Source organism: Myotis daubentonii, chromosome 2 (assembly GCF_963259705.1).
Source record: "Myotis daubentonii chromosome 2, mMyoDau2.1, whole genome shotgun sequence".
NCBI classification, from domain to species: Eukaryota; Metazoa; Chordata; class Mammalia; order Chiroptera; family Vespertilionidae; genus Myotis; species Myotis daubentonii.
In genome coordinates, this window is record NC_081841.1 from 129201253 (window position 1) to 129223760 (window position 22508).

Genomic DNA, 22508 nt, shown 5'->3' on the forward strand with positions numbered 1-22508 from the left:
TTCTCTTTTATTAGTGTAGATTACTTGTTGACTCTAGCAATGATGAAGGTTCAGCTTACTTAATGTCACCTACACACACATACACACACACACACATCACTATTTTTACTAGTAGTTCTATTGTTTGCTTTTGCAACACTTATTTCCTTAAACTTTTGGTTTTAAATCTCTCAAATACAGAGAGCATCTCTTGGCTCTTCATTTTGTGAGAGGAGGATATTTGAGTTCCTACTGCTAGACTACCCACCTCTACTTCTACCTCCAAACTTTTTGTAAAGCTATACTGTAATTCTTACAGACCTGCAGGGGATTGGTTCCAGGATCTCCCTCGGATACCTACATCCATGGATGCTCAAGTTCTTTAAATAAAATGGTGTAGAACAGTGCACAGTCAGCCCTCTGTATCCACAGATTCTCAAACTCAGATAGAAAATACTGTTGTTGTGTTTTTGGATTTCTTAAAATTTATGGTTGGTTGAATTCACGGGTGCAGAACTCACGGATATGGGGGGCCAACTGTATTCTTACTCTGAGGTTTCCATGACTGAAGAGTACTTACACATCATTCTATATCCATAATTAAGTCTTTTAGAGTTTGTCCTTAGGTTAGAGCCTAACAGACAGTAACCCATAAACAGCATTAAGTTTATGAAAACTTTCCTTTGCAACAGAACCAGGAAGTGTTTCCTTCTCTGTAATCGTGTCATAGCCCTGTGCTGCTCAACTGCTCAAAATCATGATTGCTTGATTTTCCCCTAGTGTTTTCTTTGCTTGTTGAAAGAGGAAACCTGTACCATCTTACCCATTCTATCTATTGCTTAGAATTCTGCCCCCCTTTTTCTTTTTGTAGACCATTGATATCCAGTTCTAATTTGATTCATACTTGTACTGAGTCTTTTAAAAATTTTCCAGTTTTTCTTCTTTTCATGCATTTTTTGCCTGTAGTGTATCTCCAAGACCCTCCAACTCTATGTTCTGACATTTCTTTCTTTCCTAGAGCCCTATTCTGCTGTTTTTAAAATCCCATGTCTTCCTGTTATTGCTCTGTTATGCTACTGATGGAGTACGTGCTCAAATAACTTCTCAAGAAAAAAGCATATGGCAAGTAAGCTCAGTCTTTGCATGTCTAACAACGTCTTTAGTAATTTGTCACTAGTACAGTGGGGCCTTGACGTACTAGTTTAATTCGTTCCGAGACCGAGCTCGTTAAGGAGCTCGCTAACTCAAATTACTCTATCAACTCAATGCAAAAAATGGCCGAGAGACAGCTGGTATCTCAAAAAACTCGTTAGTCGGGACACTCGTAAGTCAAGGCCCCACTGTAATTGACTAAGCATAGGTTTCCCAGGTTGAAAATTATTTCCCGCTGAATTTTGAAGATATTATACCATTGTTTCTAGTATAGCTAATAACAATCTAATGCCAACATGATTTTTGTTTTTTGTAGGAGTTTGCACTCCTCCATCCCAAGATAGCTCTTAGGATTTCTCTGTATAGCTTATTGAACTAAAACTTCCAAGTCATATGTGGCCCTTCCCATTGCCCCTAATCATAACTCAGGAGGTCCTTTTTGATTGAAAGTTCACATCTTTCATTCTGGAAATTTTCATTGTATCATTTCTTTAATGTCTTTTCCCCTTGGTTTCTCAGCTCTTTCTGGAATTCTTATTACTCTTATTGGACGCCCTTTGGATTGATCTTGTGTGTGTGTGTGTGTGTGTGTGTGTGTGTGTGTGTGTGTGTGTAATACTCTCATATTTTACATATTTTTGCTCCAGGTTTGGGGAGATTTTCTCTAATTTAGCTTGCAATCTCCTATTAAATATTTCATTTCCTAGGGTTCCTTCCCATTTTCTGATTTTTTTAAACAGCATCATGTTCTTCTTTAATAAATAAGAACATTCTTTATAATTAGTTTTGCAGGTTTTATACAATTTTTCTTGAATTTCCTAGATTATATGTTTCCTCTGGGGTCAGTTTTTCTCTACTTATCTTTCTTCATCATACTGTAGGCTTTCTCAAATGTTTGGAGATTCTCAGTTGTCAGGCTATTCTGAAAAATGAGACAGGAGAAAGGCCGACTAGAACTCTAAATCATGATTGGAACTGGCGGATTGGCAGGCTTCCATTTAGGGTGAATAGTCGGAAATCTGATCATTGCTCTAGCAGCGGTTCTCAACCTGTGGGTCACAACCATCGGAAAACACATATAGCATATCAGATATTTACAATTCATAACAGTAGCAAAATTACAGTTATGAATTAGCAACGAAAATAATTTTATGGTTGGGGGTCACCACAACATGAGGAACTGTATTAAAGGGTTGCAGCATTAGGAAGGTTGAGAACCACTGTAAGGCCTCCAAATGCCAGAGTACAGATGGCTTTGCACTAGGATACCAATGACAGCTCCAACTGCCCAAGTTTCCTCAGAAAGATCCTTCACTGTTTTTAGAAAAGTCCCCTCTGGTCATTTCCTGGTTGGTTGGTTAGTTTTGCTTTTGTGTTTGGTTGAACACATAGTTGCAGGGAGTTCTTGGCACCAGAGTTGAGGAGCAGTGATGGAGGGTGACCATTCCATATACAGATCTTCACTGTCTTTGTCTTCTCTTCATTCTAGCAACCTAGAATCCCCAACCACATAGGGCGGCTCCCTCATCTTCTCTGACCCTCCAAGCATAACCTGACCTATAATTTCTTCCACTTGGTGATCTCCTATGCGCTGTGTCTTACAGAAATTCATTGGTTCAGTGGATAGAGCGTCAGCCTGTGAATGGAAGGGTCCTGGGTTCGATTCCGGTCAGGGGCACATGCCTGGGTTGTGGGCTCGATACTCACTAGGGGGTGTGCAGGAGGCAGCCGATTGATGATTTTCATCATTGATGTTTCTTTTTTGTTTTTAGTATAGTTTTATTGGTTTCAGAGAGAAAGGGAAAGGGAGAGATAGAAACATCAATGATGAGAATCATTGATGAGCTGCCTCCTGCACCGCCCCCCCCCCCCCACCACCACACACACACACACACACACACACACACACACACACTGGGGATTGAGCCAGCAACCTGGGCATGTGCCTTTGACCAGAATTGAACCTGGGACCCTTCAGTCTGCAGGCCAACATTCTACCCACTGAGCCAAACCAGCTAGGGCTCATCATTGATGTTTCTATCTCCCTCTCCCCCTCCCTTCCTCTCTGAAATCAATAAAAATATATTTTTAAAGAAATTCATTGAAATCACTTATCCTTTTGTCTTCTAAACTTTTTGATCTTGTACCTTTCCTATAATTTTAACTGAGTCCTAGCGGGGAGAGGAAATAATTATGTATGCTTGTCCCCACCCTAAACCAATAATAGGAGCAGGGGTTATCCCATTTTACATCTGAAAAATGGAGGCTCATGTGATTAAATGACTTGCCTAAGATCACACAGCTAGAAAGAGAACTTGTATGCTTTTGACTGTGCCAAACTACTTATTTTTGTCCAAATCATGACTCAGCTGGTATGACCTGAGTGTATACTCAGATGGTATAAATTTATAGTATTATAATACTATGTTTTTATAATACTATAATATTTAAACAGTGTCATTTGTATATAAAAATGACACAGAGGCTGCACAGACTACAAACTGTACAATGTCGCTTTACAAGTTACATATCTAGAATAAAATGAGAAATCATCAAAGTAGTAGCAGTTTTATATTTTGGGGGTCAGGGTGAAGTATACTAGTGCTTGAGGAGAAAAAATTGATAGGAAGGGCTGGATTAGCATTCAGGTAGTGGTGGCAAGGGCTTGGCATACTGAATGCTCTGGGCACTATCAAATCCACTTTAGAAGTCACAATTGGGGAGCAATTGCCCCAAAGAGGTGGGGCAGACTCCAGAGTAGTGGAGTGAATGGAAGAGACTCACTAGAAAGGTAGGGGACACCATTCACTTGGATGCCACTTTCTAAAACATCCAATACTTATTAAGCAACTACTGTGTACAGACACTACAATAGGCTCCAGAGATACTTTCTTCTTCAATGAGGGTAATATCCCCAAAAGGTGAGGCTTTCATTCTGGGGGACTTCTAGAAACTAAAATTCCACAATATCACATAGGAACACATCCTATTCACAATGGTTTAATATTTAAAGTATTAGAATTGTTCTAGTTCAACCACAAATATAGTTTGAGGGCTTTTGAGTAGCTCGTTTTTGTCCCATAGATCTTTATTGAGCTCCTACCTAATGGCAGCCACTGGGGTTAGGACCTAGGGACACATGGTGCAGAATATAAGATTATTTCTAATGAAGGTTAGCACTTATCCACTAAAGACAATGCTGAAGCATCTACTTTTCTGTTTCTCAGAGGTGAGGCCAAATTAACTTGACTATGAAATGTAGAGACTGACTCTTAGCAAGAGGCACAGAACACTGGACTAGATAGATGGTGAATGTGGTATATGCTGGTATTAGGCAACTGTGCTATTAGCTTAGACAAGTAAATACTGTGGAAGAACATAATTTAACAGAAAATCCTTCTTTTTATAGTGTTTTTCTTGACTCTTCACATTCCTTGTGGATATTTTGCTCTGACACTGTAGAGATATTCACTGAGGTCTGAAATAAGTGAGTATGTACCCTCTGTCCTCACAGGATGGCAACAAACCTGTGAACTTGGAAAGAGAACAAAGCATTCTAGTATGATAAACAAAGAAAATGGAAATTAAAATGTTTGGTTTCCTCTTTTCTGTATCAGCACATACCAGCTGTCAGACACCGCTGAATGATCTACTCCTCCTGTTCCCGAAAGGTGGATAGTTATTATTAAAGCACTGCCAAAAGGAAGTATGTTTTAATTTTCAATAATAATGGCACAAATGAAGCACTAATACAACAAACAGAAGAGAAACTTTAAAAAATACAGTATTTGCATTTGTGATTTTTTTTTGTCCCATCTAATTCCACGCTCTCCAACGGTCTCCAAAATCTCGCCAGCAGGCTGACATCCTGATAAACATGAAGAGGAAGAAGGAAAACAGGCTGACGGGCAGGGTGGGTGCGGCAGCTAGAGAGGTCATGGGGAACAATAAGGAAAGTGCAGCTACTCAAGTGTATGCAGATAAGGCTTTAGGTTCAAGGGCTGAGATTGCTCTGGCAGAATACACCCTACTGCAGCGTGCCCACGTGGTACCTGATGGCAGACTTCCAATGAAGGAGCCCAACCTTTAGGTTCTTTTGTGTAGCCCTCACCTCCAAACAAAGCAAGTTGCAAAACCAGTTCTAACATCAAGCAGCAGAAAGCTCCCTTTCTTTGGGAAAAACTAGTAAAGGCATCTCTCTGTCCTCCTCCTGCCAAAGGGCCAGCTTTTTCCTGAAGTTGCCACTGTGAGAGAAGACTTGCAAAGGGCGTGGTGGTAGAGCACAGAGCTTAGTAATTAGAGGAAAAATGAGTCCATGTTCATCCACCTCTGCAGGAGTGAATTCCCCTCCTTGAGCCTCAAATTCCTCGTCTGTAAAATGTGACAGGCAGATTGAATCAGAAAATAAAGTGATTCTAAATTTCTAAAAGACTTTCCTCTTTACTCTATCTTCCAATTAAAAAAGATTAAGCCGTAAGAGCATAATCTAGTCCACCTACTTTCCATATACCTGAGATTAATTCACATACTTTCTGATTAATATGATAGCATTATCTTCAGAAACACACACATCCAGTTTCAGACAGCCCCTGGGGTCTTGGCAGCCATGCTGACGCAGGCAGGGTGGTGGACAGCACCCACTGCTCATGCTCCCACTGATGCTCTTTCAGGACACAATACCTCCCTTTCCAAAATGTTTACTTTTTGCTCAGAACAATGATGGATGTATGGATAGGTCTTCATTTGATTCAGTACCTGAACAATTGGCTTCTTATATTATTTCTCCAAAGCAGAATTAACTCATAATTTTGTGACAAGTCACCAGAACTCTTGGTTGAATAAAAAAAAAACACATAAGCTATCACCCAACTCTGGCCTGAAAGTTCTTCTGGAATATCCCGCAGTATTACCATGTCCAGATAGCCGACCACATAATAATCAGAACTGACTTAATTAGCAAAACATGTTCAATAATGCCCCTCTAGGTGTCACATTCTTAAGTATTTATAACAATAAATTAGAAGTCAGAGTTGGGTTAGCAAGTTCACTTTGTTCAAGCCCTTTTTACAGTTGAGATTCCCAAATTTGTTTCAAGTTGGAAACCGTCGAAGAAGTGTTCACAGCATTTCCCACTCACAAATCACCTGTCATCTTTCATATCCACATGAGAGACCAAGCCCTATTTCACTCGTTCAAATTTTATTATTGTAGTTATTAGCAATAAACCAATAGAAATAGGATAACAAAGGAAAAAATTCAGGATAAATAACCTCTTTCTTATGAATTACAATGCATGCACACAGACGTTACTTCCTGCCTACATTCTGTCCTACTGTAGTTATACGAAACAATCCACAGAATAACATGAGCAGCTGATAACACGAGCTGGGCAAAGGACACCAGTGTGTAAAGTCTCAGGCTGAGCTTGGACTAGATGACCAGCTTCTCCATGCTGAGTGTACTTGTGGTTTCATCCTCCTCGTTTGACCCAAAATATCCGGGGAGGTCTAGCATCCTCTGCTCCGCCTCAGTGAGGCCGAATGACGTGTTGTCATAGAAGGCGAACTCTGGGTGAGCCGGGAAGCTCTGACACCTGTCTTTTCTACATTGAGGAGGGCTCAGAGGGCTCACCCTGTGGTAGCTATCTTTGGGAGCAGTGGGTGAAGGCTGCTTCCTTGAGACACTCCTTTGACTGGGGGACGGGCCCCTCCGAGCTCTGGGAGGCTCTGCTCTCTCACCTCCCGCCACTAATCCTGCCTGGCGAAACCCTAGGTCTGGTTTCCTCATGGGCTGCCTGAAGGTGCAGGATTTAGGGAGAGAGCTTAATGGAGCACTGGTTCCACTTGCTCCTTGGAAATGGTCCCGTTTCTCAGGAAATAGGGCAGCACCTCGACTCTGAGGTCTAAATCTGCCTTCGGCCTGGTCCCAGGGCCGCGTCCTCGCACTGTAGGCCGGGGCCTGCCGGGGCGTCAGCGTGGACATGCTCCTCTCCCTGAATGGCCGGGCCTGCTTGGTTTCGTGGAAACTGGCCGTCCTCCTGAAATGAAAACTCCTGGGGTGGCTTCTCTCCGACAGCCCCCCTCGGCTGCCCACGTGCCTCATCTGTGACTTGCGGATTAGGGTCTGGCTGGGGCTTACAGCACAACTGGCCTGAGAGACAGGCACATCCAGCCTGGAGGGAGGCCTCTCCCCCGCGCCCACTGCAGGCTGCTCCAGAAAGGGGGATTTGATCCGGAACTTGTTTGCTGCAGCGTCCTCTGGGCTCTCTGGGTCTAAGGGCAGGTCTGAGGGCAGCGTGGCAGCATCGATGGCGGTGTCTGTCAGGGGACTCTGAGACACGTGGTACACTTTGGTGGTCTCGGTCAGGCCTTTCTTCTTCATCTCCTTCAACTGCTGCTGGGCAAGCCGGTAGCTAAATAGAGGGGGGATTATCTTCTGGGCATTGGATTGGAAGCTCTCACTGCCAGAGGCCTCGTCCTCAGGAGTCACTGGCACACTCTGCCTGTAGGTCAGGGGGATGCCCATGTCCCCCGGGCTCCCCGAGGGCCCGTCACCTGCATCCGAGAAGCTCCCACGCTGCTCGCTCAGCTCACAGATGTTCTCCTCGTCGGAGTTCTTCCGGAAGCTTGGGGAGTGGATGGAATTGTGTCGGGCAGGGGTGCCACACTTCGGGGGACGGCCAAACTTCCTCCACAGCGTGACGAGGACGGTGGCAACGATGATGAACAAGCACAGGGATATCCCAGTGACCGTCACAATGTTGTTGGGCTTCACTGGACCCTGGGGCTGAAGAGGAGATGGACTAGATGGCTGGAAAACTACACACACACAAAAAAGGAAAAACAAATGTGTTCTTTAGAATTGTTTTCTCTGCATGGTTTTAAGATCTCTGAGTGGCTTGCTCTAATTATGTAGCAGTTAAAGACAAAGTAAACTAACCAAGGACTAGAATTTGTCTTGACTATGTATTTCTGCTGGCAGCTTAAGCCAAACTAAAAAACGGAGACCCATAGAAGTGAGGTGACCAGATAAGCCACAATAAAGGTGACTTGGGCTCACAGCTCCTGCTGACAATTGCCTCAAATTTTCTACATAGAAGCAGCATGAGGAAAGTTTTAAGGTAAAATGAAAGTTTTCATTTAAGGTACATGGGACAGCAACAATTAAATGTACCTTTGAGATAGGTGTACATCAGGGAATTCTTACAAGTATAAAACTCAAAATGCAAAATAATTTAAGTAGATTGTAAGAGAAATTCATACGTGAAAATCAGACTTTTGACAATGTCACTCAGTTTTCCTTTCTAATATCCAGGAACTGACTTTCCTAAGTGTTAAGCCTCCTCATTCTCACTTGGCCATTTTCAGCTCTCCACTCCCATTCCATACTTCCATGTGGCATTGGATTTTTTCTTCTTCTTCCCTGTTCTCTCAAACTGGTTTGCCCCACAGTCACCAAAATGTTTCACCAATACTCAGACGCCATCTGAAGCTGCAGCCTGAACTGCCACTGAGATATCTGGGAACCTGAGACCGACTTATGCCACCAGGCCTCACCTCTCTTTCCTCCTTGGTCACTGTCCACCATTCAAGTCCTTCCAGTCACTTGTCTGATCTCTCTTTTCTCAGTCTTATTGTCACCAGCCCTGGACCTGTCCTCCCACTGCTCTCTTCTCCTTCCTATGGTCCCTCTGGGACACCTGACAACCAAGCTCATCAACATCCAGAATCTTTCCACCAGACACCCCCTTCACCTCCTGGCCTTACCTGAGGCCTGGATGACTGCAGGGCACAGCTTCTCCTCCACACTCTTGAGGGGAAGCTGGACACCAACTTTATAAGCAAACAGGGCCAGCAACAGGTGTGTCCTCCCTCTCCTTTCAAATTGCCACTTTCAACCAATTCGTTCACCTCCATACAAAACTTCTACTCTTTTTATTAGAAGCCATCCACTTAGATGACTCCCCTACTCCTTCCTAAATACTGTAAACTCCCAACCTCATGGCAGCCATCAGTCGCTAGGACCCGGGTCCCCGTCTTCTTCCCCATCCCAAAGCTAGGGCCGTCTAGGTGACTTCAGTGTCCACCCAACATGTCACACCTGCCCACTGTCTGCCGTGGCTCCTCTTCTGAAGGCTTCCATTTCAGAGCCCGCTTTCTGGCTGCGTTTCCCTCTCACTCACTGTCACTACACCAGCTGTTCAAGCTCACTGCAATTTCTGATTCTGCAACCCCTCCATTTTCTCCCAATCTGCCAGCCACATCCTGGCCTCTCTTCTCTCCCTACAACTCAACTCTCTGACCTCTAATACTGAGTTATACCCCTTTTCCTGCTCTACAGCAAAAGTCCATTCCTAGATAAACTCAGACATGTGAATTCCAGCTGCTGCAGCCAGGCCCTGGTGAAGAAAATAACTCACTCAGCAAGCCAGTGCCTCCACTTGCTGACAGTAACCCAAATCCTTCCATGGATTCCTAAGCAACTCTCCCTTCCAACATCTACAATACTGCTTCAAAGCTTCAACACGTTCTCAACCCCCCTATCCAATCCTCTTCCTCGGCAGTCTGCTAGGTCACACAAAAAATAGAAGCTACCAGGCAAGGGTGGCCTAGAGAGCACCCAAGCTGCTTCTGCTATACTCTCCCCGCCACAAACTTACCAGCAACTGCACCTCTATTTACCTCTTTCTCTACAGAATTAGAAGTGTCCTCCTATAAAGGCAAGTACACCAAGTGCTCTCTAGGCTGCCCTTCTCCAGGGGGCTTGCCCCTCTGTACCAATTATCTCCCGCATCTCCTCCATGCAGTGCCACAGAAACATGCTCAAACTCTTCTCACTCGGAAAAGACATCTCTAGAATCCTCTCACTACTGCCACAGCCACAGCCTGTTCCTTGTCGTCCCTGCTAAGCTTACAGGAAGAGGAGTCCACCTTTGCTGACTTACTACTTCCACATCCTCACCTCTGGCTCCTGGGGATTCCAGTGGTTTAAAGCAGCGCTCACCAACTTTTCGGACCTCACGGACCACCAGTGGTCCGCAGACCACCGGTTGGTGACCGCTGGTTTAAAGGGCTTCTGTCGAGGTCATTAATAACCTAATGGCTGAATTCAAAGGAGTTCCTTCCTGGAATTTCTTGAACCCTGCAGCCCTTGCTACTGTTTGACACTTCTGTGACTTTTTCTCCTCTTGGTTTCAATGATAACACTCACTTATCTAATTTGGAGAGAAAAACATGAATTCTGGAGCCAGGGAGGTCTAGGTCCCATCCTGGCTCCACTAGCTTTTCTCTCTCCACCGATGTCCCACCAACACTGTCAGCTCCACATGCCCAAGACTCGCCCTCTTTCCCCAGAACCTGTGCCTCCTGCAATATACTCGATATCAGGGGAATGGCAGCACTGTCTGTGCACTGGCCAGTCCTAGAATCCTGGGTTTCACCCTGATGCTTCCCTCTCTGTCATTTGCCACCTCCAGAGTCTGTGAATCCCTCCCTCCTCTGCAACCCACGCTGGGCTTCATTTTCCACCTGGGTCACTGGGAAACTCTTAACAGACCTTGCTGCTGCCACTCCTCCCCACCCCAATTTGTACTCTGCACTACAGCAAAGAGATCCCTCCAAAACGCATGTCCACACCGTGAAGGCCCCTCAGGATCTGGCTCCTGCCAGCTTGTCCAGCCTTGTTTTTACCACTCCCTCCTGGCACACTGTCCTCTAGCCACTTCACCGGACCATCTTCCATGCTGCTTTCCTCCCTTTGCTAAAAGTTCCCTTCTCACCAAGTTCGCCTCAGTAGCACCTCCTCAGCTCTCAAACTTCAGCTCAAATATCAGCTCCTCCGAGAACAGAGGTGTTCCCAGCATGGGTTATCATCTCTGAGAGCTTCCATAGCAAGCTGTGGATACCTTTATCAGTGCAGGCTCTATATTGTACTGCATAGTATGCCTGTTTAAGTATCTGCTGAGCAACCTATCATAAGCCCCTTCCAGACAGGGCATGTCTTCTCTATATATTATCAACCCCAGTCACGGTAACTTGCACATAGCTGGTACTCAATAAATGAGTGATTATTAATCAATTCATTATTTAAAAGGTAATAGCAAAATGGCCAATATGCACCTATGGAATGTGGGTGCAATGGCAATTGGATCCTCCTCCTCTTGTGTTGAACAAGATGGACCAAATTAACAAAGAACTAGACTCAGACCTTGGCATGAAAACATCCTTTCAAAGCCAAACAAAACTCTCAATCCTCAACCAAGTGAAAATAGTTGAATAATGAAAGACTTGTTTCCTGACTTATCACTTCTTTCATCTGCGGTGGCTGTTGAGCTCAGGGATAGCAGCTAAGTGAGGGCTCTTCACTTAGCTGTTATCTGTGACATGGCTGGATCCCTTCAAAGCCACAGCAGGTGAAAAGCCCAAAAGCTGCCACCCTCATCCATCTCGGCCTCATCTAATCTTTCCTCTTTCACCTGAAATGTAGATTTCCTGATGCTAAGTAGCCCGCAAACAGATCTCTTTATTTCCAAGGAGTGGAAGGTAGGTTGATTAGGAGACAGAGAACACTTGAAAGAAATTATCATATTTACCCACATAAGCATTTTTCTGAGGACGCCTATAGAAGAAGTAGGGATGCCTGTAGCACTTACCCTTTTTGCTAATTTATAATGTACAGATTTCTAATTCCCACTCATTAAAGAGTTTAGATGCCAGAACATGAAATAACATCACATATCCTCAAAAATGATTGCTAGCCCTAACTGGTTTGGCTCAGTGGATAGAGCATCGGCCTGCGGACTGAAGGGTCCCAGGTTCGATTCCAGTCAAGGGCATGTACATTGGTTGTGGGCACATCCCCAGTGGGGCATGTACAAGAGGCAGCTGGTCGATGTCTCTCTCTCCTCGATGTTTCTAACTCTCTATCCCTCTCCCTTCCTCTCTGTAAAAAAAGCAATAAAATATATCTTAAAAAATGATTGCTAATTTCAGGTTGTTTCTAGAAAGTTACATTGGCCTGTATATAAAGGCAAAGTATTCAAGATAGGTAGCTTACTATGGAGTCAGATCTAGTCCCCTGATTTCCAGCTGTATGGTCTTGGGCAGGTCACTCACCCTCTCTATGCCACAAAGTCCTCATCTGTATGTGAAGATAACGATGTACTTACTTCATGTGTGAAAGGCACTTAGGAAAATGCTGGGTAGGCAGCACGCTCTCAAGATTTGAGCCCAGTATAATAATCCTTCCCTTGTAGAGGTGAGAGCTTTAAGTGAGATGATGTATTTGATGTTGTTATTACTGTTGTTGAAAGTATTACAGATGCTCCCTTTTCCCCCCATTGACACCTTCTAGCCCACACCCGATCCCCCTTCCCCAGGCCTTCACCACACACACTATTTTCTTGTGTCCATCCATGGGTTATGCATATATGCATATAAGTTCTTTGGTTAATTTCTTCCCTTGCACTCCCCCTCCCCCCTTTCCCTCTGAGATTAGACTGTCTGTTTCATGCTTCTATGTCTCTGGATCTATTTTGTTCTAGAGATGATGTATTTAAAGTGCTGGCACATAGCAGATGGTCAGTAAATGGTCACTCCAATAATATCAAGGTGCAGTTAAAGCCAGTGGCAATTAACTTTAAATTCATTTGAGAATTATGAACTCTAGATGGAATATGTTAACACAACCTGACATTTCAGAATTCAAAGGAATAAATGTATTTGAAGAAAGTTATACAGAAGGAAAAAACTGTGGAAAGTGGAGGAAACTTATAAAGAAAAGAGTAGACAGAGAAGAAAGCCTTAGAAAACAGTATGAGAGGTAACTGGAGAAAGGACAGACTCAGGGTGTGGCCCAAGGCTTATGAAAAAAGAGAGGCAAGCTCAGGGCTAGGAAAGAGCCTGGGTCTGAAGCTGTAATATAAAAAATACAGAGGCGAGAACATCTTTAGGAAACTGGAATAAAGGGAAGAAGGACTGTAGCACTGGCTGGAAAAACAAGATAGCAAGAATGATTTTCTAAGGTCACAGACCTGGGCACTGACCAAAGTGCTGCCAGGTACCTGTAGTTTTGGCTAAAAGATACCCTGAGATCCAAGCACAGAAAAACAGCTAACTTCTCAAGATGAGAAGGGACAAGGAAGTAGGAATGGTTTTCTCACCTGGAGCTGGAAAGTGGGAAAAGTCAGGACTTGACAGGAGGATTTTATCTAAGAGTCAGGACCAGAGCAAAGGCTGGCCAACTAAATGGGCAACTGGTTATATATCAGAAGGTGGAATGGTGTATAGGAAGAACAAGGGCTCTTTATTACTGCAACCTGTGGCAAATGAATTGGATTCCACTCCATAGACTAAAGCAAACTAATTGAGCCATGTGAGCATCACATCTAGAGTCAATTCACATCAAATTCTTATTGAGCCTTCAAGATGCTTAGAGGGTGAAGAGAAGGCCAATCTCTTGGTGATGGCAAGAAGAACTCTCCCCACCTTCTCCTCCTGGGTAGGGCTGGTAAGTATAAATATAGGGCCATCAGGGGATAAGTCTTCCCCATTTCGACAAGCAATGGACTGTGCGGTCCCTTGCAGCTTCTCTGGGATGATGGGAAGAATAAAATTTTAATGTTTCTCCACAATTTTGGTGAGGAGAAGTAAAGGAGGGAGAAATAAAACAAAAGTAAAAACAAAAAATCTTGGGGGAAAATGATCACCTCTCCCATTTTTATATTTTAAAAAATAATTTCATATGTCTGAACCTTTAATTTAGATAAATTTATTTGTCATTTCCCTATCTTCTGCAGTGTTAAGTGCCCTGTCATCTCACTGCGAGCTATTCTCAGTCAATGACACACTAATGAGTACAGGGTTAGTACAGTCAACAGAAATAACAGAATTTTATGAGTCACTCCTGAACTCAGACTGGTCATTTTCAGGCAGGCGTTGGCTCAACAATCTCTCTGGGAGAGACCCCCAAAGGAAGAAGAATACCTACCAGCACACTCCTCCAGGGAACACCGGGAGGTCTCCGAGGACATTCCAGGGCAACCAGGTCTGGAGGGGAAGGAAGTCAGGCACAGGCGGCGACGCTCTCTGACACCATCCCCACACGTGGCACTACACTGGCTCCACGGCTGCCACAGTCCCCAAGTTTCTGCAAGGACATTAGCCATGCTTTTAATGCTAGTTCATTTGAGAATCAAAATTTAACTGCACCCAAATGAAGCAGCAAAACTCAAATCTTGGGCCTTGAAAAGTCAGTAAATAAAAACATTCTCAAAGATGTAGAAAGCTGGAAAGAGTGTTGTTGCCCTTGCTTGTAAAACGAATGAAAGCTGAATAAACTCAAAATATTAACCTTTCTAGAACCCTCAGAGAACTAAAGTCACACGGCAGCCAAATGGCCTGAAATATAAGGAAAGACAGCTCCTCTAAGGAAAGACAGGGTGCAAACAGTGCTTTCTGGGGCAGGTGCCAGGCTTCGCACCAGCTGGTGAAGAGAAGTCATTAAGAATGTGATGAACTGCCTCAGTGGGGCTAGCATGAAAACACAGAACCCCTGGGAGCCACGAACTCAAGAGGGGTTTTTACCCACTTGCAGGCCCCAGATCTCACCCGAGGTTCACAAGAAGGACTGATGGGAGGTGCAAGAGTAGAAAAAGGCTCCCTCTCTAGCTGGAGGCCTGAGGAGGGGAGGGACAGCACTATGGGAAATACTCAAACCTCACCCAGATCCTCCTCCCCATTTGCTCTATCAACAAAAGCCTCAACCCCTGGAGACAAGGCAGAAAACCCTGTCACTCTAAGAGCGCCCAGTGTTGCGAGGAAATAAAAAGAGAAGAAAATCCTTCACTCCTAGATAGCAGCAAAAAATATCCTGGGCCTTGATTGTTAGAGGGCTTCTACCACTAGGGAGGGGCAGGATCATCAAAAAGGCCCCAACACTGAGACTCAGGGGCACAGTACTTGCCTAAGACTAAGGCTGAACTGGCACAAGAGTATGCTCTCCAACCTCCATAGCCCATCCTCAACCCTGCACCGTATTAGCGATTACCAAGTATCAAATAACAACAACGTACTACTGTGGCAGGGGCAAGAGTAACAGGTGAAAACTCCCTGATATGCAGACTCAACAAACTCTAAAGCTGAGATACAACAGAAGTATGGAGTAAAACCCTCTGGCCACCCTATCCTACCCTGAACACAAAGTAACATTAGAAAATTTTGAACTGTTATGCACTGAAGGTAACCATTCCTTACTAGATTGACCCAATCCCCACATTAAAGGTCTGTAAAAACAGGGTATGCCCAATTCCAGGAAAATACTATTTATCAATATATACAGCTTTAAGTGAGATGTCCAACTTTCTACCAAAAATTATGAAACACACAGAGAAGCAAGAAAAAACAACAAGCTATCAAGAAACAAAGTAATCGCTGGTTTGGTTCAATGGACAGAGCCTCGGCCTGTGGACTGAAGGGTCCCAGGTTCAATTCTGGTTAATGGCACATGCCTGGGTTGTGGGCTCAATCCCCAGTGGGGGGCATGAGGGGGCAGCTGATCAAGATTCTCTCTCATCATTGATGTTTCTATCTCTTTCTCCCTCCCTCTCTGAAATCAATAAAAATATATTTTTAAAAAAGAAAGTAATCAAGAGAACCAGATTCAGACGTGACCCAAATATTGGAATTATCAGACAGAAAAGTTAAGATAACTATGATTAACATATTAAAGATTTGAGTGAAAAAGGTGAACAAGAAACATGAACAGATGAAAATTTTCATCAGAGTGTTGTAAACTAACAAGAGTCAAATGGGATGATAGAAATGAAAAGTATGTAGCAGAGATGAAGAATGCCTCCTACAGTCTCATCATTAGAACCAGCACAGCTGAGGAAAGAAACAATGAGTTTCAATATAGGTCAAAAGAAATCACTCAAACTAAAACACAAAGAGGAAACAATGAGTGAATAAGACAGAATAGAATACCTAAAAGCTGTGGGACAATATCAAATAGTCTCTTATATTTGCAATTAGAATCCCAGAAGGGAAAGAATAGAATTAAAAAAATAGAATAATGTCCAAGAATTCTTCAAAATTAATTAATGACACTAAAGTACAACCAAGACATTCAGAGAACACCAAGCATATAAATTTTAAAAAGCAAATAAACAAAAAGCTTGGACATGCTATCTCCAAATTGCTAAAAAACAAACAGAAAACTTTGTAGCAGAAGGGAAGGGGAAATGTGGAAATACATCACACACAGAAGAATAACGATGAGAATAACAGTAGACTTCTTGTCATGCTATCACTCCAGAAATAATGGAGTGATATCTCTAAATACTGAAAGAAAAACTAAGCAACCCAGAATTTCATATTCAGTGAAAATATCTTTCAAAAATAAAGGAAAAATAAAGACTTTTTCAGACAAAAACTTAGAATTAATTACCAGCAGATCTTCATTACAAAAAATGTTAGAAAATCTTTCAGGAGGGGTTCCAGTCAAGATGGTGGAGTAGTTGAATGCTGTATTCACCTCCTTCCATGAACACACCAAAATTACAACCAAATTATACAACAACCAACTTGGATAACCATTTTAAGACTAGCTGAACAGAAGTCCTATAACTAGAGGATATAAAGAAGAAGCTATGTTGCCCTAACCGGTTTGCCTCAATGGATAGAGCGTCGGCCTGTGGATTGAAGGGTCCCAGGTTCGATTCCGGTCGAGGGCATGTACCTTGGTTGTGGGCACATCCTCAGTAGGGGGTGTGCAGGAGGCAGCTGAACGATGTTTCTCTCTCATCGATGTTTTTAACTCTCTATCCCTCTCCCTTCCTTTCTGTAAAAAATCAATAAAATAGATATATTTTTTAAAAAGAAGCTGTGTCAAGACTGGTAGGAATGGTAGACACAAAACAGGCTGGCCACACACTCAAGTACAGTGGTTAAGAGTCCAAAGATATATCTCAGCTGCAGAGGTTCCCCTTGAGGAGCAAGGAGTCTCAGCAACCTGCTGGGCTCCCCAGCCCAAAACACCAGAGCCAGGAGGAAGAGACCATATGACATCTGGACTCATCTGTGGAAATCAGCAGGAATTCCTCCATCTTTGCCAGTGAGATGAAAGGCTGCTGGAAACCCAGGTGTCCTCTTAAGGGGCTAACACACAAACTTTCACTTGCAGGCACTCACCTTGGGCACTGGCAGAGGGAGAGTGGCTTGGTGGGCATCAGAGACATACAGGGAGAGACTGAGTTGGGTGGCTTCCATGTAAGGGGTGGAGGGACTTCTGTGATTGTCCCTGTGTTGAACCCTCCTCCCACATGGCCCACAGGGGCCATATCTCCTGTGTTGAGCCCTTCCTCCCTGGGCAAATCTGAACAAGCATTGGCTTAATGAACTCTGCTAGCTCTACCCTGATGACTCACTGAGACCCTGCCCCATCCAACTCACCCATAGCTCAAGGCTGTTTTGGGGGCAATTAGCCTGAGCCTGCTTGGCAGTCTTTCCTTTAAAACTCTTGAGAAATTCTTGTGAAGGTTGGGGTTGCCAGAGACAAGCAGGGAGAGGCTGAATTGTGTGGATTCAGGGTGGGGGCTGGAGGGACACCGCCATTGCTCCTGTGTTGAGCCTCCCTGACGCACCCAAATTGTTACTATAGACCAGGGGTTCTCAACCTTCCTAATGCTGTGACCCTTTAATACAGTTCCTCATGTTGTGGTGACCCCAATTTCATTGTTACAAATTGAACATAATTAAAGCATAGTGATTAATCACAAAAACAATATGTAATTATATATGTGTTTTCCGATGGTCTTAGACGACCCCTGTGAAAGGGTCATTCGACCCCCAAAGGGGTCGCGACCCACAGGTTGAGAACCGCTGCTATAGACAGTCAATTGGAGAGCAGGCAGCTAGTGACAGGGCAAGAATGGGCCAGGCTTGCCACTTCAGAGGGGCAGGCCGCATAGGGTCTGCACAGAGGATGCAGGCACACCAGGATCTAGGGGTGCCCCAATGGGCTCCTCAAGATGTTCAGAGTGCCATATCCAGCTCCAGGTGATGGCCTGAGGGCTTCCTGTTAGCAGGTCCTATGGCCCCCACCCTCCCCACTGATCCTGATACCACAGACAGTCCGGGAGTGCTGGGGAGTCTTCCACACTGGCCAAGATGGTCCAGGGAGAGGTTCTTACACTGAGCACACCAAAACCTAGAAAGATGAATGGATAGGGCCTGCCACAAACGCTAGAAAGATGAATGGACAGGGCCTGAGCATGCCAAAAGCTAGCAAGATAACTGAATAGAAAAAAAATCCATCCTCTCCCTATCCCTGTAAGAACCACAGGCTTGAACAGGAAGGGGAATGGTCTTTGAGACAGGAGTCCACTGTTCTTCCAAGTCACGGTACCTGAATAAACATCTTTCCTTTTGCACCAGCACCTGTCTCACAAGTTTGGCTTTCGTTATGGCAGGCAGCCGAACATGTGTTTTGGTTACAAAACTTGATTCTGCATTAGTCGGGTGAACTCCACCAGCTTCACCCCAATGACTCCTTGTGACTGGGCTAACCCAACTCATGTTCCGCAAGTCAGTAGCTGAGCCTTAGAGGCAGCTGAGAGGCTGAGGCTTGTTTCAAGGTGCCTTGAACCTTTCGCTGGTCTGCCCCAGGCCTGATACTGGTGTTAGCTAGCCTTGGTTCCCAGTGTGGTCCTTCCCATATGCATCCAGGCCCAGTACAGGCAGCTACTAACTGTGATCGCTTTATAACAGGTAGCCCCAGGGCAGTCACAGGAAGCATCTGACATTAACCTGCACCAGAGACCATCCTAAGAGGCCCCAGAACACATCTGGTGGCAAGCTTCAGACCACAACAGAACACCACCTAATTTATTCAACAAGTGGCACACCCAAAAGGGAGGTATCAGCAGGTACCAGACCCTGCTAGGGTGAAACATGTTCCATGGGGTTAGCCACTGCACGGCAAATCGTATGCTGTGGTGGTGGCCAGTCCTCACAGCCAGTCAACCTAAGGGTCAATCCCACCAACAGCAATCAAGGCTCAACTACAACAGAAGGTCACACATAACCCACACAAGGAACATTCGTGGAGTGCCGGGCTAAGGTGACCAGAAAGACTATGTCACTGGGCACCACAGGACACCTACTACATAAGACTATAGTGTCAAGACTGGGAAACACATAGAAATAGACACAGAGAAGCAGCCAAAATGAGGAGAAAAATAAACATGTCCCAAATGAGAAAACAGAAAAAATATTCAGAAAGAACTAAATGAAATGAAGATAGGAAATCTACCAGATACAGAAATCAAAATACTGGTCATACCCAAAACGCATGGAAAGAATATATACACCTTGAAGTTCATCGCAGCATTATTTACAATAGCCAAAATATGAAGGCAAACAAGTGCCCATCAATAGATGATTGGATAAAGAAGTGGTACATATAACAATGAAATACTATTCAGCCATAAAAAAGAATGAAATCTTACCAGATTTCAGCATAGATGGACCTAGATGATATTATGCTAAGTGAAATCAGTCAGTCAGAGAAAGACAAATACCATATGATTTCACTCATATATGGAATCTAATAAACAAAATAAATGGACAATTACAAACTGGAAGAAAGAAAAACCCAGAGTAATAGTTGTCATAGGGTAGGGGTTTCAGGGGATTGGCTAAAAAAGGTAAAGAGATTAAATACAAATTGGTAGTTACAAAATACTTATGAGTATATAAAGTACAACATAGGGAATATAGTCAATAAAACTGTTAATAACTACATATGAAGCCAGATGGGTACTGAAAATATCAGGGGGAACACTTTGTAAAGTATATAATTGTCTAACCATTATGTTCTACATCTGAAAATACAAAAATAAGATTGAATGCTAACTAACTATAATTGACAAAAAAAGATACATGGGAAAAGAAACACTGGTTATAAGGATGCTCAAGAAACTTAGAACTGCAACAAAGAAATAATAAGCATAAAAATATTAAAAACATTTTAAAAAGTCAAATGAAAAACACAATAACTGCCCTGACCAGTATGGCTCAGTGGCTGGAGCATCGGCCTGTGGACTTAAGAGTCCCAGGTTCGATTCCGGTCAGGGGCATGTGCCTTGGTTGCGGGCACATCCCCGGTAGGGGGTGTGCAGGAGGCAGTTGACCGATGTTTCTCTCTCATGGATGTTTCTAACTCTCTATCCCTCTCCCTTCCTCTCTGTAAAAAATCAATAAAATATATTTAAAAAAAAACACACACACAATAACTAAAATTAAGAATACACTAGAAGGAATCAACAGCAGAATAGATAAGCACAGGATCAAATCAGCTATTTAGAAGACAAGGTAGCAAAAAACACCCATTCAGAACAGCAATATATATATATATATATATTTTTTAATTAGGAGAGTTTAAGGAACCTCTTGGACAACCTCAAGCATAACAACATTCACATTATAGGGGAATTATAAGGAGAAGACAGAAAGCAAAGGATTGAGAACCTGTTTGAATAAATAATGACTGAAAATTTTCCTAACCTGGCGAAGGAAATAAACATAAGTTCAGGAGGCACAGAGAGTATCAACCAACATGAACTCAGAGACCCATACAAGACACATCATAATTAAAATGGCAACGATGCCCTAGCTGGTTTGACTCAGTGGATAGAGCATCAGCCTGCAGACTGAATGGTCCTGGGTTTGATTCCGGTCAAGGGCACATGCCTGGGTTGCAGGCTCAATCCCAAGTAGGGGGTGTGCAGCCAATCAATGACTTTCTCTCATCATTGATGTTTCTATTTCTATCTCCCTCTTCTTCCTCTCTGAACTCAATAAAAAAATATTAATAATAAATGGCAATGATTAATGACAAGTATAAAGTATTTTAAAAGCAGCAAGAGAAAGACAGTTACCTACAAGGGACCTCCCATAAAACTGTCAGCTGATTTCTCAACAGAAACTTTTCAGGCCAGAAAGGATTGGCATACAATCTTAAAAGTGATGAAAAGCAAGGGCCTACACTGGGGGTAAGGCTGCCCATACCCCAGGACCCAGAGATGAGGGGACCAACTGAGGTCCCATCCAGCTGGTACATGGACCCTCCCAAAGCCTCCACATTTCCCCCTACACCCCAAAAGATTAAAATAAATGGAAAAAGCAAGGACTTACAACCAAGATAATTCTACTCAGCAAGGCTATCATTTAAAACTGAAGGAAAGATAAAGAGCTTCACAGATAAGACAAAGCTAAAGGTGTTCATCACAACCAAGCCAGTATTACAAAAAAATGTTAAAGGGACTTCTTTCCAAGAAGAAGGGAAAAAAGGAAACATAAATATGAACAATAAAATGGCAACAATTATGACCTATCAATAATTACTTTAAATGTAAATGGATTAAATGCTCCAATCAAAAGATATAGGGTAGATGAATAAATAAAAACAAGACTCAAATATATGCTGTCTACAAGAGACCCACTTCAGATTGAAAGACACACATACAGACTGAAAGTAAAGGAATGGAAAAAGATATTTCAGGAAATTGGGGGGAAAAAGCTGGGGGGGGGGGCAATACTTATATCAGGCAAAATAAGGCTGTAATAAGAGACAAAGAAGGTCACTACATAATGATAAAGGAATCAACCCAACAAGGGGATATAACCTTTGTAAATATTTATGCACCCAACACAGGAGCACCTGAATATATAAAGCAAATATGGATGGATGAAAAGGGAGAGATTGACACCAATACAGTCATAGTAGAGAACTTTAATACCCCCATTGCCATCAATGGATAGATCTTCAAGACAGAAAATCAACAAGAAAACAGTGACCTTAAATGACACATTAGACCAAATGGATTTACTTAATATCTTTGGAGCACTTCACCCCAACCCAGCAGAATATACATTATTTTTAAGTGCACATGGAATATTTTCCAGGATAGACATGTTGGACCAAAAACCAGGTCTCAATAAATTTAAAAAGGATGAAATCATGTCAAGCATATTCTCCAGCCATGATGGTATGAAACTAGAAATCAATTTCAAGAAGAAAACTGAAAAACACAAACACATGAAAGCTAAATTATATGTTACGAAACAATGACTGGGTTAACAATGAGGTCAAGGAAGAAATCAAAATATACCTTGAGACAAATGAAAATGAAAATACAACCAAAAATATATGGGACACAGCAAAAGCAGTCCTAAGAGGGAAATTCATAGCAATATAGGCCTTAAGAAATAAATAAAAGAAAAAAAGCAAAGTCCAAAATGAGTAGAAGGAAAAAATTATAAAAAACAGAGCAGAAATTTTTAAAAACAGAGTCTAAAAAAATACAAAAGATAAATGAA

General features: G+C 43.1%; 1 protein-coding gene across 7 annotated transcripts in view; it reads right to left on the bottom strand.

Moving 5' to 3' along the window:
* Window positions 1-6309: 6309 nt before the first annotated feature.
* The window catches only part of THSD1 (thrombospondin type 1 domain containing 1), a 56310-nt gene continuing 40111 nt past the window's right edge, over window positions 6310-22508 (bottom strand). For 6 of the 7 annotated variants that reach the window (XM_059684514.1, XM_059684515.1, XM_059684513.1 and 3 more), the window contains 2 exons: window positions 14119-14277; window positions 6310-7949 (listed from right to left, as the gene is read on the bottom strand). In XM_059684514.1, the coding sequence (XP_059540497.1) occupies window positions 6562-7949; window positions 14119-14277 (1547 nt within the window). In that variant the 3' untranslated portion in view covers window positions 6310-6561. The remainder of the gene's footprint in view (window positions 7950-14118; window positions 14278-22508) is intronic. The other variant, XM_059684516.1, reaches the window with a different exon arrangement.